Source organism: Macaca mulatta, chromosome 6 (genome assembly GCF_049350105.2).
Source record: "Macaca mulatta isolate MMU2019108-1 chromosome 6, T2T-MMU8v2.0, whole genome shotgun sequence".
NCBI classification, from domain to species: Eukaryota; Metazoa; Chordata; class Mammalia; order Primates; family Cercopithecidae; genus Macaca; species Macaca mulatta.
Genome location: NC_133411.1, coordinates 130966811 through 130994764, shown reverse-complemented (window position 1 = coordinate 130994764; position 27954 = coordinate 130966811). Strand labels below are relative to the sequence as shown.

The 27954-nt window shown below is 36.1% G+C and overlaps 1 protein-coding gene across 2 annotated transcripts in view; it reads right to left on the bottom strand.

The window, feature by feature from the left end:
- The window catches only part of SRFBP1 (serum response factor binding protein 1), a 60841-nt gene extending 35329 nt beyond the window's left edge, over positions 1 to 25512 (bottom strand). The window contains exons 1-3 of one of the 2 annotated variants that reach the window (XM_015140623.3): positions 25281 to 25512; positions 13336 to 13424; positions 12239 to 12311 (exon numbers count right to left, since the gene is read on the bottom strand). In XM_015140623.3, coding sequence (XP_014996109.3) covers positions 12239 to 12311; positions 13336 to 13424; positions 25281 to 25469 — 351 coding nt within the window. In that variant the 5' untranslated portion in view covers positions 25470 to 25512. 2 annotated transcript variants of the gene reach the window in all.
- Between the last annotated feature and the right edge of the window lie 2442 nt (positions 25513 to 27954).

Below are 27954 nucleotides of genomic sequence, written 5' to 3'. Positions count from 1 at the left end.
CCCAATACAAAAAATTAGAAGGTGCCAAGAAAAGTCTGAGTTCTAGATTTTTGGTCTATTTGAAAATGAGTCATTTCTCTGAAATAAAGAATCTGAAATAACTTGTGAGAGAGTGAGAGACATCAAAATCTTCATACTTTTCTATAGTTGAGAATTTCATTATGACTACCTTTCAGTGACAACAAAAACTTTATTTCCTAAATACTGTTCTGCTTTTTACATACAGTTCTAGATGAAACTTCAATAAAGTTATACTCTATCATCATATTGCCAATAGACTTTTTTTCCCAAATAAAATATCACTACCTTCTTCTTACACCTATTCCTTTGTTCTCTATGGAAACAAATTGCATCTCAATCTTCTGCCGCTAGGATTAGACAACTCAGTGTCATGAGATATTGGGAGTCCCTTTACTATGCTTCTGTTATGCTCCTATCACCGTTTCTGCTTTCTCTTTGGTACTGTCAGTTGTATCTGTTCCCTCCATTGTATTACCATTATCCCACTCCTAGGTTCAAGACTTCTTTATGGATTGTGTGGATTATAATAGCCTAATTGTTCTTCCAGACTCCAGGATGAGTAACTCCAAGGGCCATTACATCACCATCCGGAATACAGAATGAAGTCAAACTTTCAGTTTGGTATTTAAATCTTTTCAGTACTTGGTCTCAATGTATCTTTCTGCTCTAACTGCTCTAATTTTATAACACACTTCCATGCTTAACATTCAATTCTACATAGAATCACCTGACTAAATTTTCTACCTCAATATCTTTGTAATATTTTTGCTTTTTAAAATTTTGTCTTTAGAATGCCTTCTAACTGGCTACCTAACTTTCTCACTCCCTTTCCTTCCAATCAAAAACTATCCATGTGTTGAGTTTTGGTTTTTAAATACCACTAACAATGAAGCAGGACTTCTTAGAGAAATGGCTGATTACAGATATGAGGCAGAAAAAGTATAAACCCTGTGATAATTTCTTATGCCGGAAAAGGACAAAAGGAGTTCAAATTAGGGTCTCAAACAAGTTACGTAGGCTGGCTTAAAGGGGCTACCACTGGCTAAATTTGGGTGTCAAAAAGCATACTGACAGCAATGAATCACAACCACACTGATCATATATTTGTTGTTCAGACTACAGCCCATTTGAGAATAAAATAAGGCACATGGTGAATGAACACCAAGACAATCCCAGGGAAATCTGGTTATATGATCACCCTAATTATAACACTTGTCAACACTTGCCATCTCCAAATGCTCTTTATTTTCTCTCCAACTCACTTCATTGGCTTTTATCCCAGTTACATCAATCCCATTATTTTAAGCCCGTGATGATCTCCAAGCTGCTAAATCTAATGAATAAGTCTCAGTACTCCTCTTACTCAACATATCAGCAGCACTGTCCCTTTCTTGGCCTATCAATTTTTGTTAATTCTTCCTTTCTTCTTGATACTCTATCTTCATTTGACTTACGTCAGACCCATATTCTTGGTTAATTTTTCTTTGTCTCCTTTGCTAGTTCTTTCTCTTCTCTCTAACTTAAGAATGGACCAGGACTCTGTCCTTGGTACTCTTCCTTTTACTATTATCTAATAATACCTCAGTGATTTCATCCAGTTTCATTATTTTAAATATCATATATATGTGGACATCTCCCCAAAATCTCCATCTGTAGCCAAGATAATTTCTCTGAACTCCAGACTTACATAACCAAGTGTCTACTTCACATCATCATTCCTAATCCTTCCCACTCTGCTCTATTTCTTCCACAGTATATAATCTACTAACATGCTACACAATTAACTTATTTATTATGTTGTCTACCATAATCCCCCAACTCCCCACAAAAATAAATTACAAAAGATCGGAAACCTTTGTCTACTCTTCTCAGGTATACCATAAGTGTCTAGAAAAGCACACCGCATTTGGTAAATGCTCAATAAGTGCTTGTTGAAAGAATGGATACTGAAGTTATTTTTACTTGTTAGGTATTATAAATTGTTACACTAAATATCTCAGTTATCACAGTATTAGATATAACATAAACCAGACAGGTCAGTAAACACTGCCACTGTGCAGGAACCATGGCAGAGTGTATTTAATAACTATGTCCTTCATTCAGGTTTATTATTTTCTATTACCTAGATTAAAAAAATACAGCAGTTAATCTTTACTCTTGATCATGTTGAGATGAGTTTAAATCACTATCTTCCCTTACACAGACTTCATGAATAGAAACTAATAATCTAAAAGCTTTGTATTTCTTGATTCTACAGATACTTCCTTTACAATGTAAAAAAGAAAAACAAAACCCAATACCAAAACAAAATAATGAAGCAATACAAATTTAAGTTTTTCACCCCACAATTTCTAAAGTTTCACTCAAGTTTTAAGACTCAGCTTCCTGTTACAGAAAGACTTCCTTGAATCTTCAAGCAGTGCTAAGTGTCCCTCCTCAAATACGTCTATCAGCATCTTTCAACACATCACAGTGAAGCTCTCTCCATTTTTCTAATTAGACTTTAAGCTTCTCAAAGGCAGGCACCATATTAATTTCTATATTTTTGTAAACTAGCCAAACATGGCGCACACAAAGTATAGACATAATATATTTTTGTTGAGCCAAAATAAAATGTTTTGGTCATGAGGATGGTTCTGAGATGAGATTATAAGTAAGTATTTGAACTTTTCTGGCAAAGTACCAGACTAAAAAATATTAAGTAAAACTTTTGTTTTTTGAATCCTACAGTGCTAACTGAAATAAAGACAGCCACTTTAGCTTCTGGTCTAAAGTCACAATGCAATCTGTACAATGATAACGGATTGTGTGGTATAGCTGGTCTGGAAAATATCTCTGTTCTGGATCCCTCTGTCATTATGAAAAGTTTTAGTGTAACTTTTCATAATCGTGTTGAAGGCAATGGTCATCTTAAATAACATTTCATTTATGCCATTTATATGGATTAAAAGACTATAGAAATTCAAATTCTTAAAAATTAAAGTGTACCATGGCTAGGAATGTTGATGTTGTATATTTTATTTACTCACCACAGCAAATAAGTGAAACAAAAATTATATACTGCTATAACCTCTTACACATCTTTTTATAGATGTGCCCATTTATATTTGAAACATGTCACAGAAACTTCACAGAAAGCCTTCTATGTGCAGAACACTGTGTAAAAAGGCAATCCAAACAGTTTCACGTTTGAAATAACATGCCAATAACCTGTCATAGTAACAAAAAGAAAGATGTGTTAATAATAGATTTCTAAAAACTGATTACCGAAGCACTGTGTGTATGAGGATGAAGTAAGCAGGGTAATTTTAAGTAAGTGGGGTAATTTCTGTTTAGCGCAGTTGGTGGGAACAATAAAAATATAACCAAATTACTAGAGGAGCTTTCTCCAATCACACAAAACCCCCATCCATTATGACATATGCCCTAAGGCATGAAGCCTTATGCATACATCCTCCATCTTTCCCAATAAAATCACTACTTTAGAGGTTGGTGAAAGCTGTGAAAATGATAGTCTGATTTTGCAGAAGTATGTGTGATGTGGTGGAAAATCCTGCCTTGTTATCAGGCAAAACTGTAGAAACTTAAAAAACAAGAATGCGTAATGTATAGGGAATATAATGTTGACTGTAGTATGTACATAGAAATGAGGTTAATACAGTTGTGCATGATGACAGGGGTCAACTGATGAAAATGCTCTTAATACTCATGAAAAATTAGATCCCGTCTGGCAGACAATAGGAAGCTAATTTAGGGTCTTGAACAGGAGAACAATATAATAAAACAAAGTAAGTTTACTACTAAGAAATTTTACTAGTGTCAGGTTTTTGCTGGCAGCCAGTTAAAGAATTACTAAATGTCTACAAATAGTACTGTCTCACTTTAATTCCAAGTTGAATTTCATGTCAAAAGTTGAATCTTCATATTCTAAAAACTAAGCTTAATGCATTTTTCACCTATAAATTATTTTCATCAATATATAAAAATAATTGTGTCAGTCAACAAAAGCTTAAACAACTTGTATAATTCAATTGTAGAATGATCTGCATCTTATCAAAAAATATTAATTCAACATAAACATTAGCAAATAATGTAGTCAAATGAAGCTCCCAAAACTTCTGTTTTACCATACAGTCCTATCTCTCACAGTAAAATACTTTTTAGAAAATCAGGCAAAACAGCTTGTTTAATGTAAGTGATTAAACATGATCACATTTTTTATACCAAATAAAAACATCAAAATTATTCTTGGCATATAAAATGACTCACTTCTATCAGGTTCAAAGAGGCAGACAGAGAAAATGACACCCAGCAATTACATCAGGCTGAAGATTCTACATAGAACACTTCTGTATTCTAAGAAATAAGTTGAACAACCTTTTTCATTCTGGACATTTCCTTCTAACAAAATGGATGGCCTTGTGAAGAAAAGCTTACTGTTTGCATATAATTTGTCTCCATTTAACCCCAAATTGAGGTGATATCTAGTTAAAAAAACAAAAAGAACATCCCATTTTGTAAGACCAGTTACTTACTGATCCTATTGCTGCTTTTCTCTAGGGCGCTTTGTCTCCTATTATGTGTTTCCAACAAAATATGTTGTAATATTTAACTCTTTTCTCAAGCACCATATTATTTCAGACTGGAATCATGATAGTAGTATTGGTTGTCCAAAATTTTTGAATTAATAATTTAAAAATGCTTTGGATACTTTCACAGTTATTAGGAAATGTTTGGCTAAGGTTTAGGTTCAAATTTCCAGAATTACAAAACAAAAAATCCAATCAAAACAAAACAAAAATAAATGGGAAATATTTTTTTAAAAAGCCATATTATACTGCTTTCTTCCTTCATACTGCTGAATCTTGTTTATACACTCAGTAGCCTCTGAAGTAGGCTTATCTACGTAAAGAATTCCAGAATCAGTTCCTTATTTAAAACTTAGTTGTATACTATGACTCAGTAAATAGTAATAGCATTTTCATCTCTTTTGCCAACAAAGGCCTGCAACTTGTTCTTTGTGTTCAAACAGAAGCAAGCAAGTTCAAAAACAGACGATATATACTACTGTTATTTTTCACATATGTTCTTATTTAGAAGACAAGAATATTTTAAGGCAATCACAGACTTTACATAAACATGGTCTACAATGAAAATCATGACCCCTATATATTAAAAATGCAACAGTAAGAATTTCAGGAATATGACCTATACAAAATAGTAACTTAAAGCTGTAGAAACCACATGTCAGAAAGCAAACTGGGATTTCAGTATGATGATCTGTTACTGAATGCTGTTTCATGAGTGTGAGGAGAGCATTATATACCGATCTTCTAAAATAGTGCTATGATTTCCTGTTTATAATTTCAAAGGTCACAGTTAAGTACAGAAGGCTAACAAACCAGGACATCTTTCTTGCTCTCCTTTTAGAAACAAAAGTTCTACCTTTTAAACAATTAAATTGGAAGTTATATGGTCTTAGGGTATTGGCTAAGGTGACTGTATAAAATGAAGAACCTTTTGCCTCCTGTTTCTGATACTTAACAAGCAAAAAGAAAAGCCTCTGATTACAGATTTTTCTTAATAACAGTTCCATAGTATTCCATTTATCTTTAGAGACTCAGAACAACCTCAACATTGTAAACGTGCCAACATGTAAAAAAAAAAAAAATTTGCAGTAGAAATCACTCCGTCAGCTGGTCAAGCAGCATTCACTATGTATCAGACACATTACTAGGTGTTAGGAACAATTAATTGAGTAAAATAACCCATTTTCTTAAGAAGTTCTCTCTAAGCAGCAGGAATGGCATGAAAGCAGACTGCTATACCATATGATAGCACAAATACACGAAGTAAAAGGGCCTGTACAGAGTAGGTAAGTAATTCTTCTGGGGTTAGAGTTCCAGAAGTGCCAGGGAAAGTTTCCTAGAGCTAATAACATAAGAATTTGGTGTTGAAGGAAGAGGAAGTGTTTGTTCAGGTGGGAGAGATGTGCTATGTTTAAAAACTCAGATGTAGGCAATGGGGCATGAAACTGCTAAGTTTGGGATTCAGTTTAGCTGGTAAAAAAAAAAGGTACAGGGTAAGTGGAAGATAGAGAAGCAACAGAAGGGTAGCTAGAGTACAGACCACAAAGGGTCTTGTATATCATGCAGGGAAGAAGTCCAATTAGATATGCATTTTAGAAAGGTCACTGGTTAGAGTGCAGAACATGATCTGAAGGCGACACCAGAGGCAGGAAGTCTATTATGATTTGAACGTGTTTTTAAATGTGCTCATTTCAAAAACACCTAATTCATCATTCCCTTCTTGAAAGAGTTTCTTCAATACTCTTGGTTCTTTTTCTCCTTCACTGGCTACACTTTTTCAGTCTCTTTTACTTATTCTTCTTCATCTTCCTAAAATCAAAACTGTAGTGTGTCTTGAGGCCCTCAGAATAAGATAACATGATTAATCATCCCCATACCCCCAATCCTGAAAACAACCGTAACACCTGGACATGCTACCCAAAAGCCCTATCTGCCTATCTGAAGATATTAGAAAGTAAATGGAAACAGACAGACTCTAATGGACGGTCCACCAAGCTTACTTGGAGGAAAGAAGATGGAAAGCTGTACAGCACAAGTAGTTACCATTTCTTCAAGGTTTAGCCTAAGGCCAACTGCAATCAGCAGGATTTAGAAACAGTGGCAGAGCTACCCCTGAAAAAATGAATCCAGGATACTTTATCTGCTGAGAGAGCAGGGTAAGCCCAGAAGGGAGAGAGAGAAAAAATCTCTAAATATCTTAAGCATTCAGATAAGTAGTAGATTTAAAGCATCTTGCTGAAAGACAAAAGATCTAATCTGAAACTGGAACTGCTGTCTAAGAAACATAGTTTAAAGTTAAAATCTAGCCAAGAAAATTCATTAAAACAGCCACTTATTCGAGAAAAATAACCAAATCCAGAATCTCTGCAACTTCATAATGGCCAGGGTACAGTCCAAAATTACCCAGCATATGAACAGGAAAGGAAAAAGAACATTTTTCTTCTCCATAAACAAAAATAGCTATTATCACCATCCTTGATGGTGTTCAAAAAAAATTCCTCTCAAAGAATGAAAATATTATCAGAGAAATAAATTATTGCAGAAGAGAAATAGAAACAATAAAAATATTTTAACAGATGTTGCCATAGAACATTAATCACTGGGTGAAAGACTACAGGATATTCACACAGTCTCACAGTATCATTTCACAGATTACTTAGTAACAGCAAACCGAAAAGATACCTTTACAATGGAGAAATCTGGCATATGGCACTTAAATCAAGTGCCAGAAAATTCAGCACTGATAGTAAAGGTACAAAAATGCATGTGATACAATGCACTATTATTATCATATTGCAGTATTACAATTTTCTATAGGTTTGAAGTATTTTCCAAAAAGTTGGAAGTTAAAGTATAAATACAGTATTATACATCATGAAACACAAAAGAAAAGCTAAAAGGAAGATTATTACATATCAGGGAGGGGAGAATTAAAGTAGCTATCTTGGGATCTATTCATTTCCTTTAACAGGAGGAAACTCTAGGAAAGGGAAGTGACGCAGTTTAGTCTTCGTGTTAACATGATGGTAAGCAGTCCCTCTGGTAGATAGGATAATGAGTTTTTGTTAGGAGGAGGGTCCTTATCTGAAGAATGATCTTAGTAGGCTGTCCCTTGTTAAGGATGCTTAAAACAAACAAACCCAGAATTTACGGGTTTATGAAGCCTGGCACACTGGAGAATATCATGTAAGCTATATAACCTGAGGATATTACATGGAGAAGTTTCCAAATGTAAATGCTCTCTGATATGAGGTAATAACCAGACTTCCTCATTTGGAGACTCTGCGCTAGAAAGTACACGTCTGATGTGGAAAGGAAGGGCCTATGGAATTACATAGAGTCCCAGATCTCTCTCCTTGCTTCACCTGTCCCCTTTGACTATTTGCATCTTTACAATTATTAGTAAAGCTGATTCTAGGTAAGAGCTCTAACACATTGAGTCTGATTTGATAACATATTAGCTCATAAATAAAATTGTCAGAAATAATTATAGTATAAGATTAATGATACTTTTAATATGATTACTTTCATAGAATAAACGAACAAAATGTCAAGTTGACATAGCTAATTAGCACAGTACAGTGTACTTACAGGCTTCAATAAGGTATCTTTTACCCTATGAAGGAACTTGTTTAGGCATTCATAGGAAAAAAATTTACCAAAACCACAGTATGTGAAACTATAGAAAAAAACTCAATAACTTTTTAAAAAGCATATATAACCAGAAACATCACAAAATTCTAAAGAGTATATGAATACATACAACGATAAACCTCCAATCTAAGGGGTATACGCAGCCTAGAATACTTCTGAACATGTCCTCTGAAATGGGATTCTCCCTAGAGTTGTGATGAGGTTCAAATGATATGATAATTATATTATTTTGATGATATATCATTTCACTTAACTTTTATGCCTTTACAGATTATAACCTATACTATTTTTTTTTATTTGTGATCTCCTAATGACAACCACTTAGGATCAAGCTGTGCAGAAGCCTGAGACAAAGTGATCCTAACTACTGATTACAAGCTCAAAGGTTGGTTTTAATAATAGATTTCAGAATATAAAACTAGGGGAAGAATAAAACAAAAGGAGAGAGTTTTAAACTAGAGGAGAAGAGGTAGCAGGCAGAACAAGGTCTCAAAGAAGAACACATAAATTCTCATATTAAGAATATTCAGGATAGGAAGAAGTAACAGCCTTAGAGAGGAAGAGGTTAAAAAAGAATACAGATAGGCCAGGAGTGGTTGCTCACGCCTGTAATCCCAGCACTTTGGGAGGCTGATGCAGGCGGATCACCCGAGGTCAGGCGTTTGAGACCGGCCTGGTCAACATGGCAAAACCTTGTCTCTACTAAAAATACAAGTTAGCCAGGCATGGTGGCAGGCACCTGTAGTCCCAGCTACTCAGGAGGCTGTAGCAGGAGAATCATTTGAACCCAGAAGGCGGAGGTTGCAGTGAGCAGAGATGGGGACACCACACTCCAGCCTGGGCAACAGAGACAGACTCCGTCTCAAATAAAAAAAAAAAAGAAATACAGATATAGGCTACTGTGTATATTTACCTGTGAGGAATTAAAGGATCTGAAGACATGTTGCACATCTTTGGGTCTTTTTTTTCCTAGATGGCAAGTTTCATGTTTATTAAATTATCTCCTCCAATATCTAGGAAAGTGTCTAGCTATATTACAGGATGTTCTCATCTTACTGAAGGAGTATACTACAGTGGATAACATAATTAGCTTTATAATCAGTTATAAGTTGCTTAATTTCTCTAAGCTTGAGTTTCCTATTCTGTAAGACAGGGATAAAAATGGTATCTACCTAGTGAGACAGTAAATATAAAACACATCATATACTGCCTGGCGCATAGTAAATGCTCAGTAAAAGCTAGTTGTTACTTTCATCATCGAGTAAGAGATTTGTTGCACATTTTGAGTAATTTCAGTATATGTTTGAATTTTACCATTTCCTTTTCCAGCTAAGTAACTTATTGATCTTTAAATGTTGATAGCTAATTTAACTAACTTTCAAAGAAAAAGAAACTGTTTTAGAAGCCAATATTTCTACTAATATCAACGTTAAAAGTATAGACACTATTAGAAAAGGCAGCAAAGACTTGGGTTTCATACACCATAGTCTATAAAATTAGAACCTATGATTTTAAAGGATAAAGATCAAGTCAATTTTTTTCTTGGTTGGGCAGAAAAAGCAAACTCTGATTTCTAAAAATACTTAGGATTTCTTCACAAAGAAGTCATCCTGCAACAAAATACCCTATTATTATAGAAAGCAAGAATAGGACAGTATGTCATCAATAAGACTATAAAAATGAAGCAGTATCTGAGCCAAGGAAAAAATTTCTCTGGAAAAATAAATAAGCAGAGGTCTTTTCTCCAAATTTAATTAAGACTGAGAGTTTGTTTTGTCACCATTTATTTGATACTCTCAAGTAGGTAATAACCACTTCCTAAGACAATTACAAATGACCTATTAATTAAGAAAAATGCTGTATGTATTTGCTTTGTTTAGAAAAGACAAAAAAATTTGTAAAGGAACCATAAATAAGGAATAAAATTTGACATCTAAGAACAGCAAATATATAGTCTTTCTAGTATTCACTTTATATTTAAATTTATTCCAGTTTTTAAAAAGCATTACAAAAGAAGTTGAAGTCACAGTAGCCAACCCAGTATGCCCTAATTCCTGCTACAAATTCAAGACATATACATACTATGAATTTTATGAATTCAAGGAATACATAGGCTATGAATCTGGCTTTCTATGATGCAACCATTCCATTGCATAATCACAGTGAAAAATAGAACACAAACCAAACCAAACCAAACCAAACCAAACCAAACCACGGTAGTGATGTGGTAATCTTGTAAACTACAAACTTTATCACTGAATCAGATTTCCCTTTGCTGATGAGATTCAAAACAAACAAAAAAAAGAAAACAGGCTTTACATTTAGATCAAAAAGGACAACTTTTCTTTCTAATTAACTTAACCAAATGTATCACTGAAATTTACAACAGGGAAGTATTCTAAAGATTGAGTATCTTTTGTTCTCAAACTCTTCGTACACTGCATACAAGTTATTATATATAATAAACCATGGAAAGAATGTAGTGTGTGCATATATATATTTTACATATATATATAAATATTTAAATTCCAGTTTATTCCAGTTTTTAAACAGCATTACAAAAGAAGTTAAAGTCAGAGTAGCCAACTATACATTGTGTGTGTATGTGTATATATATACATGCATACACACACACACACAACATGCTTTCCATGGTAAAATAAAATCAGCAATTATATAGTAGCTCAAAGCCTCTGAATAATTTAAGACTACAAAAATGACTATTCAGAAGAAATTACAGGGAAAAATTTAGGTAGGCAATGTAATTTAGTAAGAACCTTGGTTAAGAGAAAGTGAAAGAGATAAATTGTAACTTCCTATTTTATTGCTATTCTCAAGGCAAAATCTCTAAAAATTTTATTTCTCATAGGACTATCATTAAAAAAAGGTATATGAAAAAGACTAAATAATCTGCAAACCACAGAGACACAAATCATCACTGACAGTCAAATACAGAATACTTTTTCTTCTTGAATGACTAGATACAAAGGGGATTATAACTTTGAGAAAGAAAAGTTTTATCAGATGGATTCCATGAATTTTACAAGAGTGTGTAGTGAAGGGAGGGAAGAACACAAGAAACAAATATACTTCATATCAAAGAGTCGTTTCCTAGATGTTTTTATTCAGATTAACTGGGATAACTTTGTCCTATTAAACACTTTAGTATCCCTTTAAAAGGAAGAAAGGGTGAGAAGCTTTGATAACCTAACTCAATTAAAATATTGTTAGAGAGTTTTCTTTCTCTTTTACCTAATTCAAAACTTGAAAGTTATACCAAAATATAATAGGCAAACATGCATGCAAAATGACCCTGCAATTAAGAAAATTGCTGGGACCAAATGTTGTTTTTAAGTTCTACAGTAAAACAGTCTCCCAGACATTTAATGTCATGTCATTTGGTAAATGAAAGTTTCCTCAAAGTAAGAGCAGCGAGAAGACCTAAAAATTATGCTAGTGAAGAGTCTGACTGAAAAAAAACAAAAATATGGGATCATGTTGGCCTAACACTAATTTTACTTGAAGTTACTACAGAACTGAATAAAATGCAGATACCAATACATAAAATTTATTGAGTTGGCAACAAGGAAAGCATGATGTCAGCCACCAATATCACCATCCACATTCCCAAATAGCGTGAAGACTTTAATTCTCGAACTGGCTTCATGTTAAAGTTACAGTAAAAATTAAAAACCTGAGGCATGAGGCATTATTAAACATAGATGACTTTAGTTTGGCACAATTTTGACTCAAATTAGCCTAGCACTTTAACAAATTCAGTCAAAAACATAGAAAAATGCAAGGTTAAACATTACAATTTTCTAAATGTACTACATTTTCACCAAATAGACTGATACAAGATATCTTAGGCAACTCTCAAGCATATTCAAGTAAGCAATACCACACACAAACAAAACGCAGGATAACAGGATACTCAGAAACATACGCACATTCACACCCACAGAAGTCCTTACCTTCATGGCATGGATCTCTTCAAGCAATCGTTGCGCCCGTCTTTGGTTTTTTAACAGTGCATCTTCAGTACCCCTGCAAAAAATACATTACAATATGTAGCCAGGCAAAGCATTAATTTTTAGACTCATACTGTAATGGATAATCACTTCATTTCTTTTTAGAAAAGTGTAATAAATCTCTAAACAACAAACATGCCACTATCCTACACTGCCCATTTTCCCCACTCCCAAAGGAAACCTCAATTTACTAAACAAACCCATATGTCAGTAACTGGCAAAAATAAGTACTGTCTTGGCATTGTATTAATGACTATCATTGCTGACAGTTTGCCTTCTCTAGTTCCTTAACAACACTTTTTAAATCAATCAATAGTATATTTAACGTAATATAAATTTCATAAGTTACAATTAGAATTTGGCTACAATTTTATCTAATGAAAATTTGCTCTCTGGAATTTAAGAAAAAAATAAAGAAGGGCTATATTCTGACATATTTATGAAAGAGCAGGAAATTAATCAGGAACAAAACATATTTGAAGGCTAAGTATTCATGCTTACATTATAAGAAGAACTATAAATAAAATACTTTTTCACTAACACTAGTGATACTGAAAATACAAAATATTGTATTTTTCCAAAAAATTACATGGAACACAATGTTCTAATAAACACTTTCACAAGGTACTGAAGATTTCAAATTGCTTAGCAATTCAAGAAAAAATGTGATATAAAATCTTCAAAACTGATTGTTAAGGTATTACTAGATTTGTTAAGCTGTATCAGCATCTTAAAATAACTTCTAATAACATAAAACAGATAAGCCCAAGGGAATTTTATTCTGAAAAGACCAAAAGAGAGTTTTGCAAAAGCAGCAGAAAAATTCATCCTGTATCTTGAGCAATGATGTCCAAACCATAGAAGGGCATGCTGACACAGCACATTCTATCTCACATCATCTCCACATATGAAACAAAAATGCTGTATGAGTAAGATATTTGATTACTTCTCTATATCCCACCCTAAACATTTTAAAGCATCAAATAAAAACAACTTTTGACATTTTTTTAGTCACAAGTTCATGACTTTAAATGACTAACTTTTTTGACTTCAGTCTGCCAACACTCCTGACAAGTTTTCGGATAACCAAAACTCGAATTCTCTTCACTTCTTTTCTCATCTTCACAACCTTTGAAGAATAAAGTCATAATTAGAAGAAACACACTTACTTCAGGAACAAACACACTTTATTCTGAGTCTTAATATTGTAGACTTAGTCTACCACTTTACCTTTTTTGTCTAACTATATTCATAGCTTGATGTAATCAAACCTCTTCCATAAATAGTGAAGAAATAAATCAGCAGTCTAAAAATGTGTCTAAGGGCTTAAGAAAAACAAGTTATAATTTTTTAAAAAGTCATGGTATTACCCGAGATAAGTATTTTAATGTTACACTTATATCTTGCTGGGCTTGGAACACAATAAACAGTGAGTTCCCTGAAATCGGAACCTGTCATATTCATCTTTGTATTCTCACCATTTAAAACAAAGCCTCACTCATAAGGGTAGGAATTTAATTTGTTGAATGACTATTTTAATTAGCAATTTATTTTATTTATTTATAAAAACAAACCTTTCATTATTTTTAGTAATAAATTATTTCAAGTATAATTTTAAAAGCAGCTCCACAAACACAAGGGCATTGTGTGCAAGCATATGTGCATGTCAACATAAATGCTCCCCCCGCCACACATATACAAATACATACTTTAAATCAACCTACTAGAGAACAATGTTTAACTCTAAGAACAAAAAACAGAGCTATAGACCAAGAAATGGAAATTCTAGTTATAAAAAAAAATACACATCATAATAGCTTTCAGTGCAATGGCATGTAATCACGGAGTTTATGTTTTGTCTATCACAGTTAGGAGGCATACATCTTAAAAATTACTCCTGGAATGTCCTTCTTCCCCTTCTTCACTTTAGGGACTACATAGAATTCAGTTCCGATATAGTCCTTCCAGTGAAACCTTCAATGACTTCCTCAGTTAGAGATAACCACTCCATCCCTGCGGCCCCCACTATACAGATTCTGTCATTAAAGCATCTACCTCACTGCATTGTTACTAATGGCTCACGTGGCTGTCTTTTTCTATAGACAGCAAGCTCCTAGAAAATAGGAGTCTTGTAATATTTATATAGTGTTTTCTTTGTCCTGCAAGAGTGCCTGGCACACAAAATTCCTCAAATTCTTCTTGCCAAAATAACATTATCAACATCATTCTGTGTCTTTAAGGCTCTTCCATTTAATTAATAATATCTTCTCTTACCCTTCACATCATTCACTCCCTTATTCACTGAAGATATTAGCAACCAACTTACAACTTCTTTATACCCTAAGTTCTGCCATCATTCTGTGTAACTTACATGTCCAGTTGAATAGCCCATTTGATAATTATATCTTCACTTCTTTACTTATTTTCTAAAGACCTAATCTATTCTATCTCAGCCATCCACTTCCATGGCTACACTGTCAACCTTGTCTTCATTCATAATATTCAATTTCTAAAACCATTAATTCAAATATTCCACACTGTGATCACAACCTCTATCAGCTTGCTTGCTCAACTCCACCCACCACAACCATCTTTGACTTCATTAGGACCACCAATCCTTTACATGTTCCTCTTTTTACGCAGTTTAGATACATGATAAACACTTGCCAATTTCTTAAACTCCTATCCCTCTGGTTAAGAAACCATAGTCTTGAATGAAAAAAACACTCTGAGTTCTTCATTGTTGTATGCCAATAGCAAATACTTGTAACATTCTGTCTACTATAAATTCATCATAATTAACCTCAAGTGGACCCCCATTCTTTCTAGCCATCCTATATTTTTCTGTTCAATTCACTCTACAATGCCTGTTTTAAACTTTTGCCTACTGTCCTGAATCCTCTAGTCTCCATCCTCCCTTCTTTCTTTCAATCGCATGGAGAAAATAATTATCAGTTGGGGACCATCATTTTTCTACTACCATGAATGCAAATGTACTTCCATGACCCCATCTTCCTTTACAAATAAAGTTACAATACAAGATATACCACTACACATATCTGAAGTTAATCTTTTAACTGTCTTTTAGAGCCCATTCTCTTCTGCCTTCCTAGAACCTCTACTACGGATTATCCCTTTACCATAGCATTGTCATTCTCTTCCTTTTAACACATTTGTTTCTCACTGATTTTTAAACATGCTTGAGTCATTTTCATTAGAGACTAAATAAACATCCTCATTACATAGTTCACTAGGACCACCCCCTCTTTAGTTATGTGGAGAATTAAGCTTTTAGAAAGAGACATCCAAACTCAGTATCTCTATTTCTGCATGCCACACAAATCCAGTTTGATTTTCATCCTCATGAAGTCTACTAAAAGATGTCACTAAGGGCATCAATGATTTCCAAAAAAGCCCCTGAAATCCAATGGAAATTCGACATTTTTGACCACTTTCTCTTTCTTCAAACATTCTTCCCTTGGTTTTCCAAGACAGTTTTCTTCTTTCCTTTCTACTCACTCTATTTTGATCTTCTTTGAAAATTCATCCACCTCTACCCACTCATAAAATGTTAAGAGTTGAAGGGGCAGTCCCAAGCCAGTGTTTCTTTTCACAATACATTGTTTAGCTCTGGGAGATGTTATGTGTGCATATTTGTCACCTAAACAAAGAGGAGTCAAAAATTTTACCTTGAGCTGAGATCACTCCTTTTAGCTTCAAGCCCAAATGTGCAACTTTCTGCTTGACATTTCTTTCTGAGTGTGCTCAAAATCACCTCAAATTCACACTTAAACTCATGTTCTTCACCTCCAATAAGACCCTTCCCTTCTTTTGTTGGGGAGGGGAGTTTCATATTTCAGGGAATGGAACAATTATTTTAGTTATAAACCTAAGGGTCATTAGAGGTAGCTCTCTTAATCCTTCACAATGAATCTCCAAGTCCTATTAATCTTAAATCCTAACTATCTTTCAAATTGTACCACTTTTTCCCCTACCTTGACCTTTTCACAATCGTGGCTGAGATACTGTTAACTGGTTTCTCCGCACCTATTCTTGCCTCTCTCCAATCAGTTATCCACAATGCCATCAGAATAAAATATTTTAAAGTATATATCCAATGTCACACCTTTACGTAACTCTTTTTAACGGTCTCCAATTGTTCTCAGAAGAACCACACTGGCCTTTCAGTCCCCTGTCCTCACCATGCTCACTTCTACTACAAAGCCTTTACACCTACCATTTCCACTGGTCAGAATGTTCTTTCTTCCCATGTCAGCTTGTTAACATCTATTCATCCTGATTTTGGACCAACTGTCATTTCTATGAAGAGTCTCTTCTGGCCTCCCTGAGAGGGTCACAAGTACCTTTACTTGGTAACTTTTACTTTACTTTTAATCTGATTATTTTTAATGTGTCTTTCCCCAGTAGGTTATAAATTCTGTGAAGGTCAAGTATCTGGTTTTATCCAACACTGCATCTCAACACCTAACATAGTGCATGGCACACAGTATATGTCCAATAAATATTGGTTAAATAAATGAACAGAAATATAACAATACACAGTCTATTCACTGTTTCAAATGCATAATATATTTTAAAAATGCACAGTAATCAGGCTTCTTTCCCCCTAGATAAGTTAACCTCTTAGGAATTTGTTTCAAAATTAGACCCATTTAGAAAAAAAACATACTTTGCATAAATGAAAAGGCACATAGACAAGGTTTAAGGAAAAAAAAAAAGAACTGCCACATTGCATAAACAGAATTATATGGTGTCATGATACATTTGTAAAAGTTATCCATAAAAAATAAACTAATAGCAAGTGATGAACTACACATTAAAATATATTAACAAATGTTTCTAATTGCTTAACTTTGCAGGTGCATGAGATGATAATATACCATTTGCTAACCACTGTTAACCAAACTTAACTAATAAACTGCAGAGGGCAGAGTTGGTCCTTGGTTGCAGTCCAATCATAAGAAAGCTTGTCTCCAATTTTAAAATTCTAATTTAAGAAATACTATATTTGTATTAATGGATAAGGGAACTCTAAAACCAAAAAGAATACCTCATATATTTAAGACTTAGGTTTCCCCAAACACTTAGATTTTTGCAAAACTGATGACAAATATAGCCTTTAAGTTAGGATTTAAAAGGCTGCCAATTCATTTGTCACCCAGGAGTTATAAAGTTGGTTGACAGACAACTCAGAAGGCAATGAACAGACCTAATACACCAATACTGCCAGAAGTCCAAGTGCACTGCTTAATGGCAGTACACTTTGGCAAAACTCTAACCAAAAGCAAGAACTATCATTGTTAGAATTGTAAAAACAGTATGATTATTGTTTAGGAGGGAAAGAACAGAGCAATAGTGTGAGCACAGAGAAAACAGAGGCTTAGAAATGTAAATAAAATATGCTGACACAGAAGAAAGCAAATGAAAGAGAAGTAGAAGGGGTATGAAGACAGAAATTGAAGTGAAGATCTGAAGCCATCACCAACAAGACTAACGAAGCCAAGCCAAGGGGCTTCCAAACAGCAAGAGAACGCATTTAAGACAATCTATAAGATCTAAAGAAAAAGAGTTAAGACTTACATACACAGTGAATATATATGTACTGACAGTGAAGTACCACCTATAAATTAGGCATACAGAGGCCTTTAAAGGTAACCTGGCAAAATCTAAACATAGGGCATCTCTTGCATAGACAATATAAAAATACTATAAATACAATGGAAGTCTAATATAGCTATTTGGGAAAAGACCATGTGAGATGACTCAGAAGAGTCAACATAAACACAGGAAAGGAAACCACAGAGAGGCAAAAGTTGGCAGTGTCCAACTCAAGGAAATTCCAAAGAAAGGGTTCCCCAGCTCAGAGACTTGAGAAATCTAATCTGTTCTGGAATAACTCAATTATGGGAACAGATGCATCATAGCTCAACATGAATCATGCAACTAAAACCCTTTTCTGCATTTCTACATACCAAGCAGCTGATGGTCAGCGTATACAGGAAAAGAATGTATTTTACAATGTGAGCATTACTATGTATATCAGATTTTTAAAAATAAGCTACCTTTCTCATTCACAGAATCTCTTATACATTTATGTTTAATATGAATTTGCTTTTTAGAGAATGAGCTCTATTTCTGTGGTGACAATGATAGGAAGTTTCTGATATACAAAGCAGACAGCAGACTTTGGTCCAAAGACAAAATTAAATGCTACCTGAATTGACTTTTGGCTGGCTATGTGTTAGCTGGCCAACTAGTTAGCCTCTGATAATTCACCAACTTTACCATGCTTTTGAGTTAGCCTGTAATAAAAATCTATAGTTATTAGAAAATAGTTATTCCAAGAGCTAGTATTCTTCCAGGGGAACTTGCAGTGTTCAGAAAAATCTAACTATATCTGTGTTTCTAAGAACACGTTAAAACTTCTGTTATTCATTAATTACTTATCAGGTTAGGAAATACAAAAGAACTATGACAACACATTCTGTGTATGAGGTTGTGAGGAAACAGACAAATACACTGCTGGTAGAAATGCAAACTGGTTTACTTCTTTGGAGGAAACCTTGCTGTGCTTTAACAAAAGTCCTACTTCTAGGAATATATTCCGAAGACACCTTCTCAACAACAGGAAAAGGCTATACACAAGATTATTCATGGCAGCACTTTAACAAAATGTAGCATGAGAGAGAAGATAATGTATATAAATAAAGCATATAGCAATGTAGTATTCTAAATCAATGCAAAAGATCTGTAGGTATTACATGGATAAAACTTGAAAAGTAACATTTGGTGAATAAAATACAGAAGTCCCCCCTTACCAACAATTTTGTCGTCAGCAGTTTCAATTACCTGCGGTTAGCCAAAATTCCAAATATAAATAACTCATAAATTTTAAATTGTGTACCACTCTGAGCAGCATGATGAAATCTCTCACTGTACTACTCCATCCCACACGGGATGTAAATCATACATCCAGTGTATTCCTGCTGTATCTGTTACCTGCCCATTACAGTACAGAAAATAATAATAATAATGAAGACAGTTTGGTACTATCTGAGGTTTTAAGCATACACTGGGGGTCTTTGAACATAACCCCCATGGATAAGGGGAGACTACTATAATTTATAATTTGTAAAACAATATACAGTTTAAAAGTACACAACACAATACTATACACTGGGTATAGATACTTATGTTACAAAAATTGTGAAAAATATCAAGAGAAAAACACACACCAAGAGGAGTAATTACAGCTGAGGTAGAAAAGAAGATTGGTGGAATTAAACATTAAGATATAGCAAAACACTGACATTTCCTAAACAGAGGAAGCAGATTATAAGATTCATTACATTATTTTCCATACGTTTGAAGTAATTCATAGTTAACAAAACTATTGGGTTTCTTGTCTTTTTTCGAGACAAGGTCTGGCTCTATTGCCCAGGCTGGAGAACAGTTGTGTGATCTCGGCTCATCGCAACTTCCGCCCCATCCCGAGCTCAAGCCATCTTCCCACATCAGCCTCCCAAGTAGCTGGGACTACAAGTATGTACTACGATGTTTGGTTAATTTTTCTGTATTTTTTGTAGAGACGAGTTTTCACCACGTCACCCAGGCTGGTCTCAAACTCGTGAGCTCAAGTGATCCGCCAGCCTCAGCCTCCCAAAGTGCTGGGATTACAGAGTGAGGCACTGCACCTGGCCAAAATTATTGTTTTATAAAAAGGATCCTAATTATGTCATATGGATGATAACTTATTGTTGATTTTACTTTTTATTTCTGATGAGCAAAAATTTTTAAAAATATCGAGTGCTTAGTGATTATCTACAATTTAACCATTATTGGGCACATGCTGCCACCTAGCAAAACTTTCCAGAATAGTTTAATAACTAAACACAAATTGGTTCTTTTCTTACAGATAGGCCCTAATTTAATATTTCAGAAAAAAATTGTTAAAAAATACTCTGCACCTAATCATGACATCGGAGTTTTGTAACTTCATAAGCACATACAAACATGGTTCCGGACATTCTTATGTTTTACAATATGTGGAGGAAACTCATTTTGTTCTTTGGCACTTTAGTTTCTACCTTTACTGTCTTACAAGAAATGAAAACCAATTTTCTAATGGGCTTACTGGTAATTTGCTATCAATGAATAAAATAGGCCAGGTGCGGTGGCTCATGCCTGTAGTCCCAGCACTTTGCGAGGCCGAGGTCAGAAGATTGAGGCCATCTTGGCTAACACGGTGAAATCCCGTCTCTACTAAAAATACAAAATATATATATATATATATATATATATATATATATATATATATATATTAGCCAGGAGTGATGGCAGGCACCTGTAGTCCCATCTATTCGGGAGGCTGAGGCAGGAGAATGGTGTGAACCTGGGAGGCGGAACTTGCAGTGAGCCGAGACTGCGCCACTGCACTCCAGCCAGGGGAACAGAGGGAGACTCCAACCCAAAAAAAAAAAAAAAAAGAAAAAAAGAATAAAATAATGTCAGTTGTATACATAGGATTTGGCCTTCCTATGAAATTAAAGCACTCTATCAGATTGCTACACCTCCTAATTCTGATTTTTACATATCACTGCTGTCTAAATTTTAGAAAACAGATGACTTGAGAAAATCTAGCTCTAGTTTTGCAAATTCTTTACTCACTAAATTCTACGGCACTGGTTTTCAATTGTGCATTTCTCCTCTAGTTCTAATGGAAAGGGAGAAAAAAGTCAGCATTTAGGAGATTTTCCCTCTCATTTGAACATTAGTTGACAGTTATGCTATCCATGCTTTCATCTGCCCAATATATATTTACTTCTTAAATTTACCTATAGACAAGGTACTGTGCTGGAGATTAGGGAAGCTGCTATAAAAAGCAATTAAAAATTCTCTCTTCTAAGTACCAAGAATATGCAACAAATAATCATCAAGATAGAGTAAAAAGTGATGGTTTATTTTTTAGAAGAGTAAAGATACATTTTTACTTTACTTCGCAAGAATAACAACAAACTTTAATCTTAATCTCTTTACAACATAGTATTGGAAGTTCTGGCCAGGGCAATCAGGCAAGAGAAAGAAATAAAGGGTATTCACATAGGAAGAAAGGAAGTCAAATTGTCCCTGTTTGCAGATGACATGATTGTATATTTAGAAAACCCCATCATCTCAGCCCAAAATCTCCTTACGCTTATAAGCAACTTCAGCAAAGTCTCAGGATACAAAATCAATGTGCAAAAATCACAAGCATTCCTATACACCAATAACAAATGGGGAGCCAAATCATGAGTGAACTCCCATTCATAATTGCTACAAAGAGAAAAAAATATCTAGAAATACAACTTAAAGGGATGTGAAGGACCTCTTCAAGAACTACAAACCACTGCTCAGGGAAATAAGAGAGGACACACACAAATGGAAAAACATTCCATGCTCATAAGAAGAATCAATATTGTGAAAACGGCCATACTGCCCAAAGTAATTATAGATTCAATGCTATTCCCATCAAGCTACCATGGACTTTCTTCACAGAATTGGAAAAAACTAATTTAAATTTCATATGGAATCAAAAAAGAGCCTGCATAGCCAAGGCAGTCCTAAGCAAAAGGGACAAAGCTGGAGGCATCGTGCTACCTGACATCAAACTATAATACAAAGCTACAGTAATCAAAACAGCATGGTACTGGTACCAAAACAGATATATACACCAATGGAACAGAACAGAGGCCTCAGAAACAATACCACACATCTACAAACATCTGATCTTTGACAAACCTGACAAAAACAAGCAATGGGGAAAGGATTCCCTATTTAATAAATGTTGTTGGGAAAACTGGCTAGCCATATGCAGAAAACTGAAACTGGACCCCTTCCTTACACCTTCTACAAAAATTAACTCAAAATGGATTAAAGATTTAAACGTCAGACCTAAAACCATAAAAACCCTAGAAGAAAACCTAGGCAATACCATTCAGGACACAGGCATGGACAAAGACTTCATGACTAAAACACCAAAAGCAATGGCAACAAAAGCCAAAAATGACAAATGGGATCTAATTAAACTAAAGAGCTTCTGCACAGCAAAAGAAATTACCATCAGAGTGAACAGGCAACCTACAGAATGGGAGAAAATTCTTGCAATCTACCCCTTTGACAAAGGGCTAATATCCAGAATCTACAAAGAACTTAAACAAATTTACAAGAAAAAAACAACCCCATCAAAAAGTGGACAAAGGATATGAACAGACATTTCTCAAAAGAAGTCATTTGCGCAGTCGACGAATATATGAAAAAATGCTCATCATCACTGGTCATTAGAGAAATGCAAATCCAAACCACAATGAGATACCATCTCATGCCAGTTAGAATGGCAATCATTGAAAAGTCAGGAAACAACAGATGCTGGAGAGGATGTGAAGAAATAGGAACACTTTTACACTGTTGGTGGAAGTGTAAATTAGTTCAACCATAGTGGAAGGCAGTGTGGTGATTCCTCAAGGATCTAGCAATAGAAACACCATTTGACCCAGCATCCCATTACTGGCTATATACCCAAAGGATTATAAATCATTCTGCTATAAAGGCACGTGTGCACATATGTTTTTTGTGCCACTGTTTACAATAGCAAAGACTTTGAACCAACCCAAATGGCTATCAATGATAGACTGGATAATGAAAATGTGGCACATACACACCATGGAATACAATGCAGCCATAAAAAAGTATGAGTTCATGTCCTTTGCAGGGACATGGATGAAGCTGGAAACCATCATTCTCTGCAAAGCAACACAAGAAAAGAAAACCAAACACCGCATGTTCTCACTCATAAGTTGGAGTTGAACAATGAGAACACATGGACACAGGGAAGGGAACATCACACAACAGGGCCTGTGGCAGTGGGCGGGGGGGGGGAGGGGAAGGAATAGCATTAGGATAAATATCTAATGTAGATGACAGGTTGATGGGTGCAGTAAACCACCATGGCGCATGTATACCTATGTAACAAACCTGCATGTTCTGCACATGTACCCCAGAACCTAAAGTGTGTATATATATATATATATATATATATAAAAGATTAAAGTTTGAGAAGAGTCCATGTAAGTAGCTGGGAAGCTAGTACAGCAGCTGTACTAGGATTCTAGTGGTGATGGAAAAGAAGTGAAAAGATTGAAAGCAAATTCAAATTATTTTTCAGATACACTTCCTCCTTAAGAAGTTGTTAATTCACTTCTGCCTATTTTCTGAGATGGTTTCTTTTAATTTCTATGAGGTATTTCCTATTAAAGGCATTAGTCCTTTGTCATATTTGCTGCATATTTTTTTTTCTAGTTGGTTGTCCTTTTTCTTTTCTTTGGTATGTTATTCAATTTTTTAATGTAGATAAATCTATAACTATCTTTCCTTTTGTGGTTTTTCCCCCCACTAATTTTAAATTATAATATCCTCCATCATCTCCACTTTTTTTCTGATCTTTTTATCCCCTTCACATTAGAACACACTAGACTTCAGTGATGGATGTGTATAGTTCCTGCTTTCATAAATTCATTTAATTACCTAGTAAACATATGTGTTACACGTGACAGACACATAAACACAGGAAGACAGAAACAGTTACATAAGTGTTTCCAGAGGAGAAAGCAATCTGGCTGCACAAAGAATAGACACCTAACCCAGACCGAGGTGAGTTAATGAAGGTTTCCTAAAGGTCAAATTTTAACTGTTTTGAAGAAGAACAGAAGTTAGCTAAGTGGAAAAACAGTCTTAAATGGCTTATCCCCTGTCATTTCCATCATCAAAGTCATTACAAAATTTGATATGAAGCTCCCTGGGGTTGAAATCCCAAGGACATTACTCCGATCTTTCATACATCACAGGTAACCTAATGGAAAATAGCCCACCAAATGCTTTCTGGCAGAAAGCATAAGCTTAATGTATGTTTATGAGTAAATAGTAACTGCTTGCAGCTTCCCTCTTCAGCATATCTTGTACTCCACTTTCAACTGAAATCCAGACTCGTGAATCTGGCAGTAGGGAATATATTTCAGTTTTATTTCCTTCTTCATCTCACAAGTTCCCATCAGTGAAGTTACCTATCCCTATATTACCCACGGTTTCTTCTGCTACTAACCCTTTCCTGCTTATACCAGTTTCTCTGCCTGGAATGACTTCTTCCCCTTTCCTGAGTCACTGATTAAGTGATTCCTGGGGAAGATCCTTAAAGACCAAGTACAAATATTACCCACTTCATTTTCCCGCCTTGTTACTAGAAAATATGAAATATCTCTTACATTACTATGTGTACTCTAAACAGTGACCTGCTCATACACGGGATAAAGAATTTCCTTTCTGTATGTCACTGTGAGTTCCTTACTCGATCCTTACGTTTCCAGCTTACTTTAAGACTTCGGATGACATTACTTTGTTGAATAGAAGCAGAAACCAGAGGCGGGTAAGTGGTAGGAATAGTATTTTGTTGACCTTAGCACATTAGGGAAGAGACGGTGGTGAGAACAAATGTCTGATGAGAATGGACTGAAGAAGCAGAAAAAAGAATTGGGGATAGCAAGTATGAACAGTTCTTTATTGAAGTTCCGCTGTAAATCGAAGCAAAGGAGTAAGACACTAACTGGAAGAGGAAACGAAGTACTGAGCATACAGTCTCATTCAAGATCAGCAATTTCTTAGAAGCTACAGCTCTTAATTTCTCTCTTTCATTTTCGACAGGCAATAAGGAGCAGGTAATGTGTACTGAAAGTTTAAGGGTCAGGCACTTGCAAATACTTCACGTATCTCAGTTAATCTCACAACCCTGGGACGAACTATCTTGAGTTCCGCTTTACAGACGAAAATGTTGAATATCCAGGCTAAAGGGTCTTCCCAAAGTCCCATACACATAAATTCGTGGGGCCTGACACATGTCTGTCACTTTAGTCACCTAGAGACCGAAAAGGGAAATTACCGGTTGCCAAACTCCAAGTTGTGGGAAACTCCCCTGGGCCCACCACGAAAGTTCCTCCAGCCGCACCCTCTTTGCCCGCCTCCGACCACGCGTCTCAAAAGACCTGGTTTTGAGGACCCTCAATGTCAGCCCCATAGGTTCCTCGGCGCTCACCTCGTTATTGAGGTTCAGAGTTCCCGGCTGAGCCATGGTAGATTACGGAATATGATCCGCCGCTGCCTGCACGTGAACTGAGTCTCCCAGACTGCGGCTGCGTCGCCACGCCCCTCAACGGAAGCCTCTTCTGTCCACAATTCATCCGCCGTCTGCTCTAGCTGCCGCCTGGGAAAAGGAAACGTTGACGCTTGGAGGGGAAAACCGGAACTGATATAGAGCAACTTCCGGCGCAAAGGGCGACGCAACGGAATTGCGCGTTCCTATGGAAACCAGAGGCGGGCTGGTAGCGGTGGAACGTACAGGTTTTCAAGATGTGGGGGGGTGTGTGTGTATGTGTGTGTGTGTGTCCCCTTAGTACACTGTATGTGTGTGTCCCCTTAGTACACTGCGCCCGCATTGTACCGGCCTTGGTTTTTCTCTCGTAATGGCGAGGGGGGCGCTGAGCGGCTGTGAAAGAGCTCTTGTGAAATGGTCAAGCACTTGAATGAACGATTTTTTGCTTCCATTTTTTTAAATCTAGTGTTTGTGAATATGTTTTGCTTTTCTAACAAACACGCCTTTTTAAATCCTCACAGCTTTTTGTTCCAACCTCACATTATAGCTGAGGTGCGAACATTTTTTCCTGCACACTATAGAAGGGTTTAAATTTAAGGAATGAACGTTTGAAGAAAAACCAGGATACACATTTGGTACTGCCTGTGGGAATGGCTGTTTAGAAATATTAGCCGGCGGGCATAGGACACGTAAGGGAATGTGTTTGAATTAGGTAATGTATAATTGTCAACACTTTCTAGTATTGACCATTAAAATGTGTCAAATGCTGATCCAAGAGCTTTACATAAATTAGCTCAAAATCTCCACAGAAATCCAACAAGATAGATATTATTATTCTATTATAATTATTATTATTTTGTTAGAGACCTGGTCTGTCTGTCATCCAGGCTGGTGTGCAGTGGCACATTTATAGCTCACTGCAGCCTCAAACTCCTGGATGCAAGCCATCCTGTCACCTCAGCCTTCCAAATAGCTAGTACTACAGGAGTGAGCCACCCAACTCTGCTCTGAACAATTATTTTACAGATGTGTAAAGTGACTTCAGAGGCACCCAGTGCCTTGCCCAGAGTCACTTGCCTGGTACTGTCCACTGCTATAGGACTTCAAGTCCAGCTACATAATATGTGGGGTGCAGTGCAAAATGAAAATCCAGGCCCCTTCATTTAAAATACAGGAAAAACGTTTCTTCCAGCAGGGGACAGTGGCTCATGCCTGTAATCGCAGCACTTTGGGAGGCCGAGGCGGGCGGATCACCTGAGGTCGGGAATTGGAGACCAGCCTGACTAACATGGAGAAACTGAGAGGTGAAGCTAGCTGAGCTTCTGGGTCGGTTGAGGACTTGGAGAACTTTTCTGTCTAGCTAAAGGATTGTAAATGCACCAATCAGTGCTCTGGGTCTAGCCAAAGGTTTGTGAACACACCAGTCAGCACTCTGTCTAGCTAAAGGTTTGTAAACACACCAATCAGTGCTCTGTGTCTAGCTAATTGGGTGGGGACTTGGAGAACTTTTGTGTCTAGCTAAAGGATTGTAAACACACCAATCAGCCCTCTGTGTCTAGCTAATTGGGTGGGGACTTGGAGAACTTTTGTGTCTAGCTAAAGGATTGTGAATGCACCAGTCAGCACTGTGTGTCTAGCTAACGGATTGTAAACACCAATCAGCACTCTGTAAAATGGACCAATCAGCAGGATGTGGGTGGTGCCAAATAAGGGAATAAAAGCAGGCCACCCCAGCCACCAGTGGGGTAACCTGTTCTGGTGAAGCTTTGTTGTTTTGCTCTTCACAATAAATCTTGCTGCTGGTCACTCTTTGGGTCCGCACTGCCTTTATGAGCTGTTAACATTTACGGGGAAGGTCTGCAGCTTCACTCATGAAAGCCAGCGAGACCACGAACCCACCGGGAGGAATGAACAACTCTGGATGTGCCACCTTTAAGAGCTGTAACACTCACTGCAAAGGTCTGTGGCTTCACTCCTGAAGTCAGCAAGACCACCAACCCACCAGAAGGAAGAAACTCCGGACACATCTGAACATCTGAAGAAACAAACTCCGGACACACCATCTTTAAGAACTGTAACACTCACTGCGAGGGTCCGCGGCTTCATTCTTGAAGTTGGTGAGACCAAGAACCCACCGGAAGGAACCAATTCCAGAAACAAAACCCCGTCTCTACTAAAAATGCAAAATTAACTGAGCGTGGTGACGCATGCTTGTGATCCCAGCTACTTGGGAGGCTGAGGCAGGATAATCACTTGAACTCGGGAGGCGGAGGTCCCAGTGAGCCAAGACCATTCCAGACTGGGCAACAAGAGTGAAACTTCGTCGCAAAACAAAACAAATAAAATAACCAGTTTCTTCTATAGTGTCTCTTGACTCTTCATGGTGTTTTAAAATTTATTATTTAATGAGATGCTCCCTAAAGCACAGAGACATTAGGTTGTTAGGGCAGACCCTCAAAGGTGC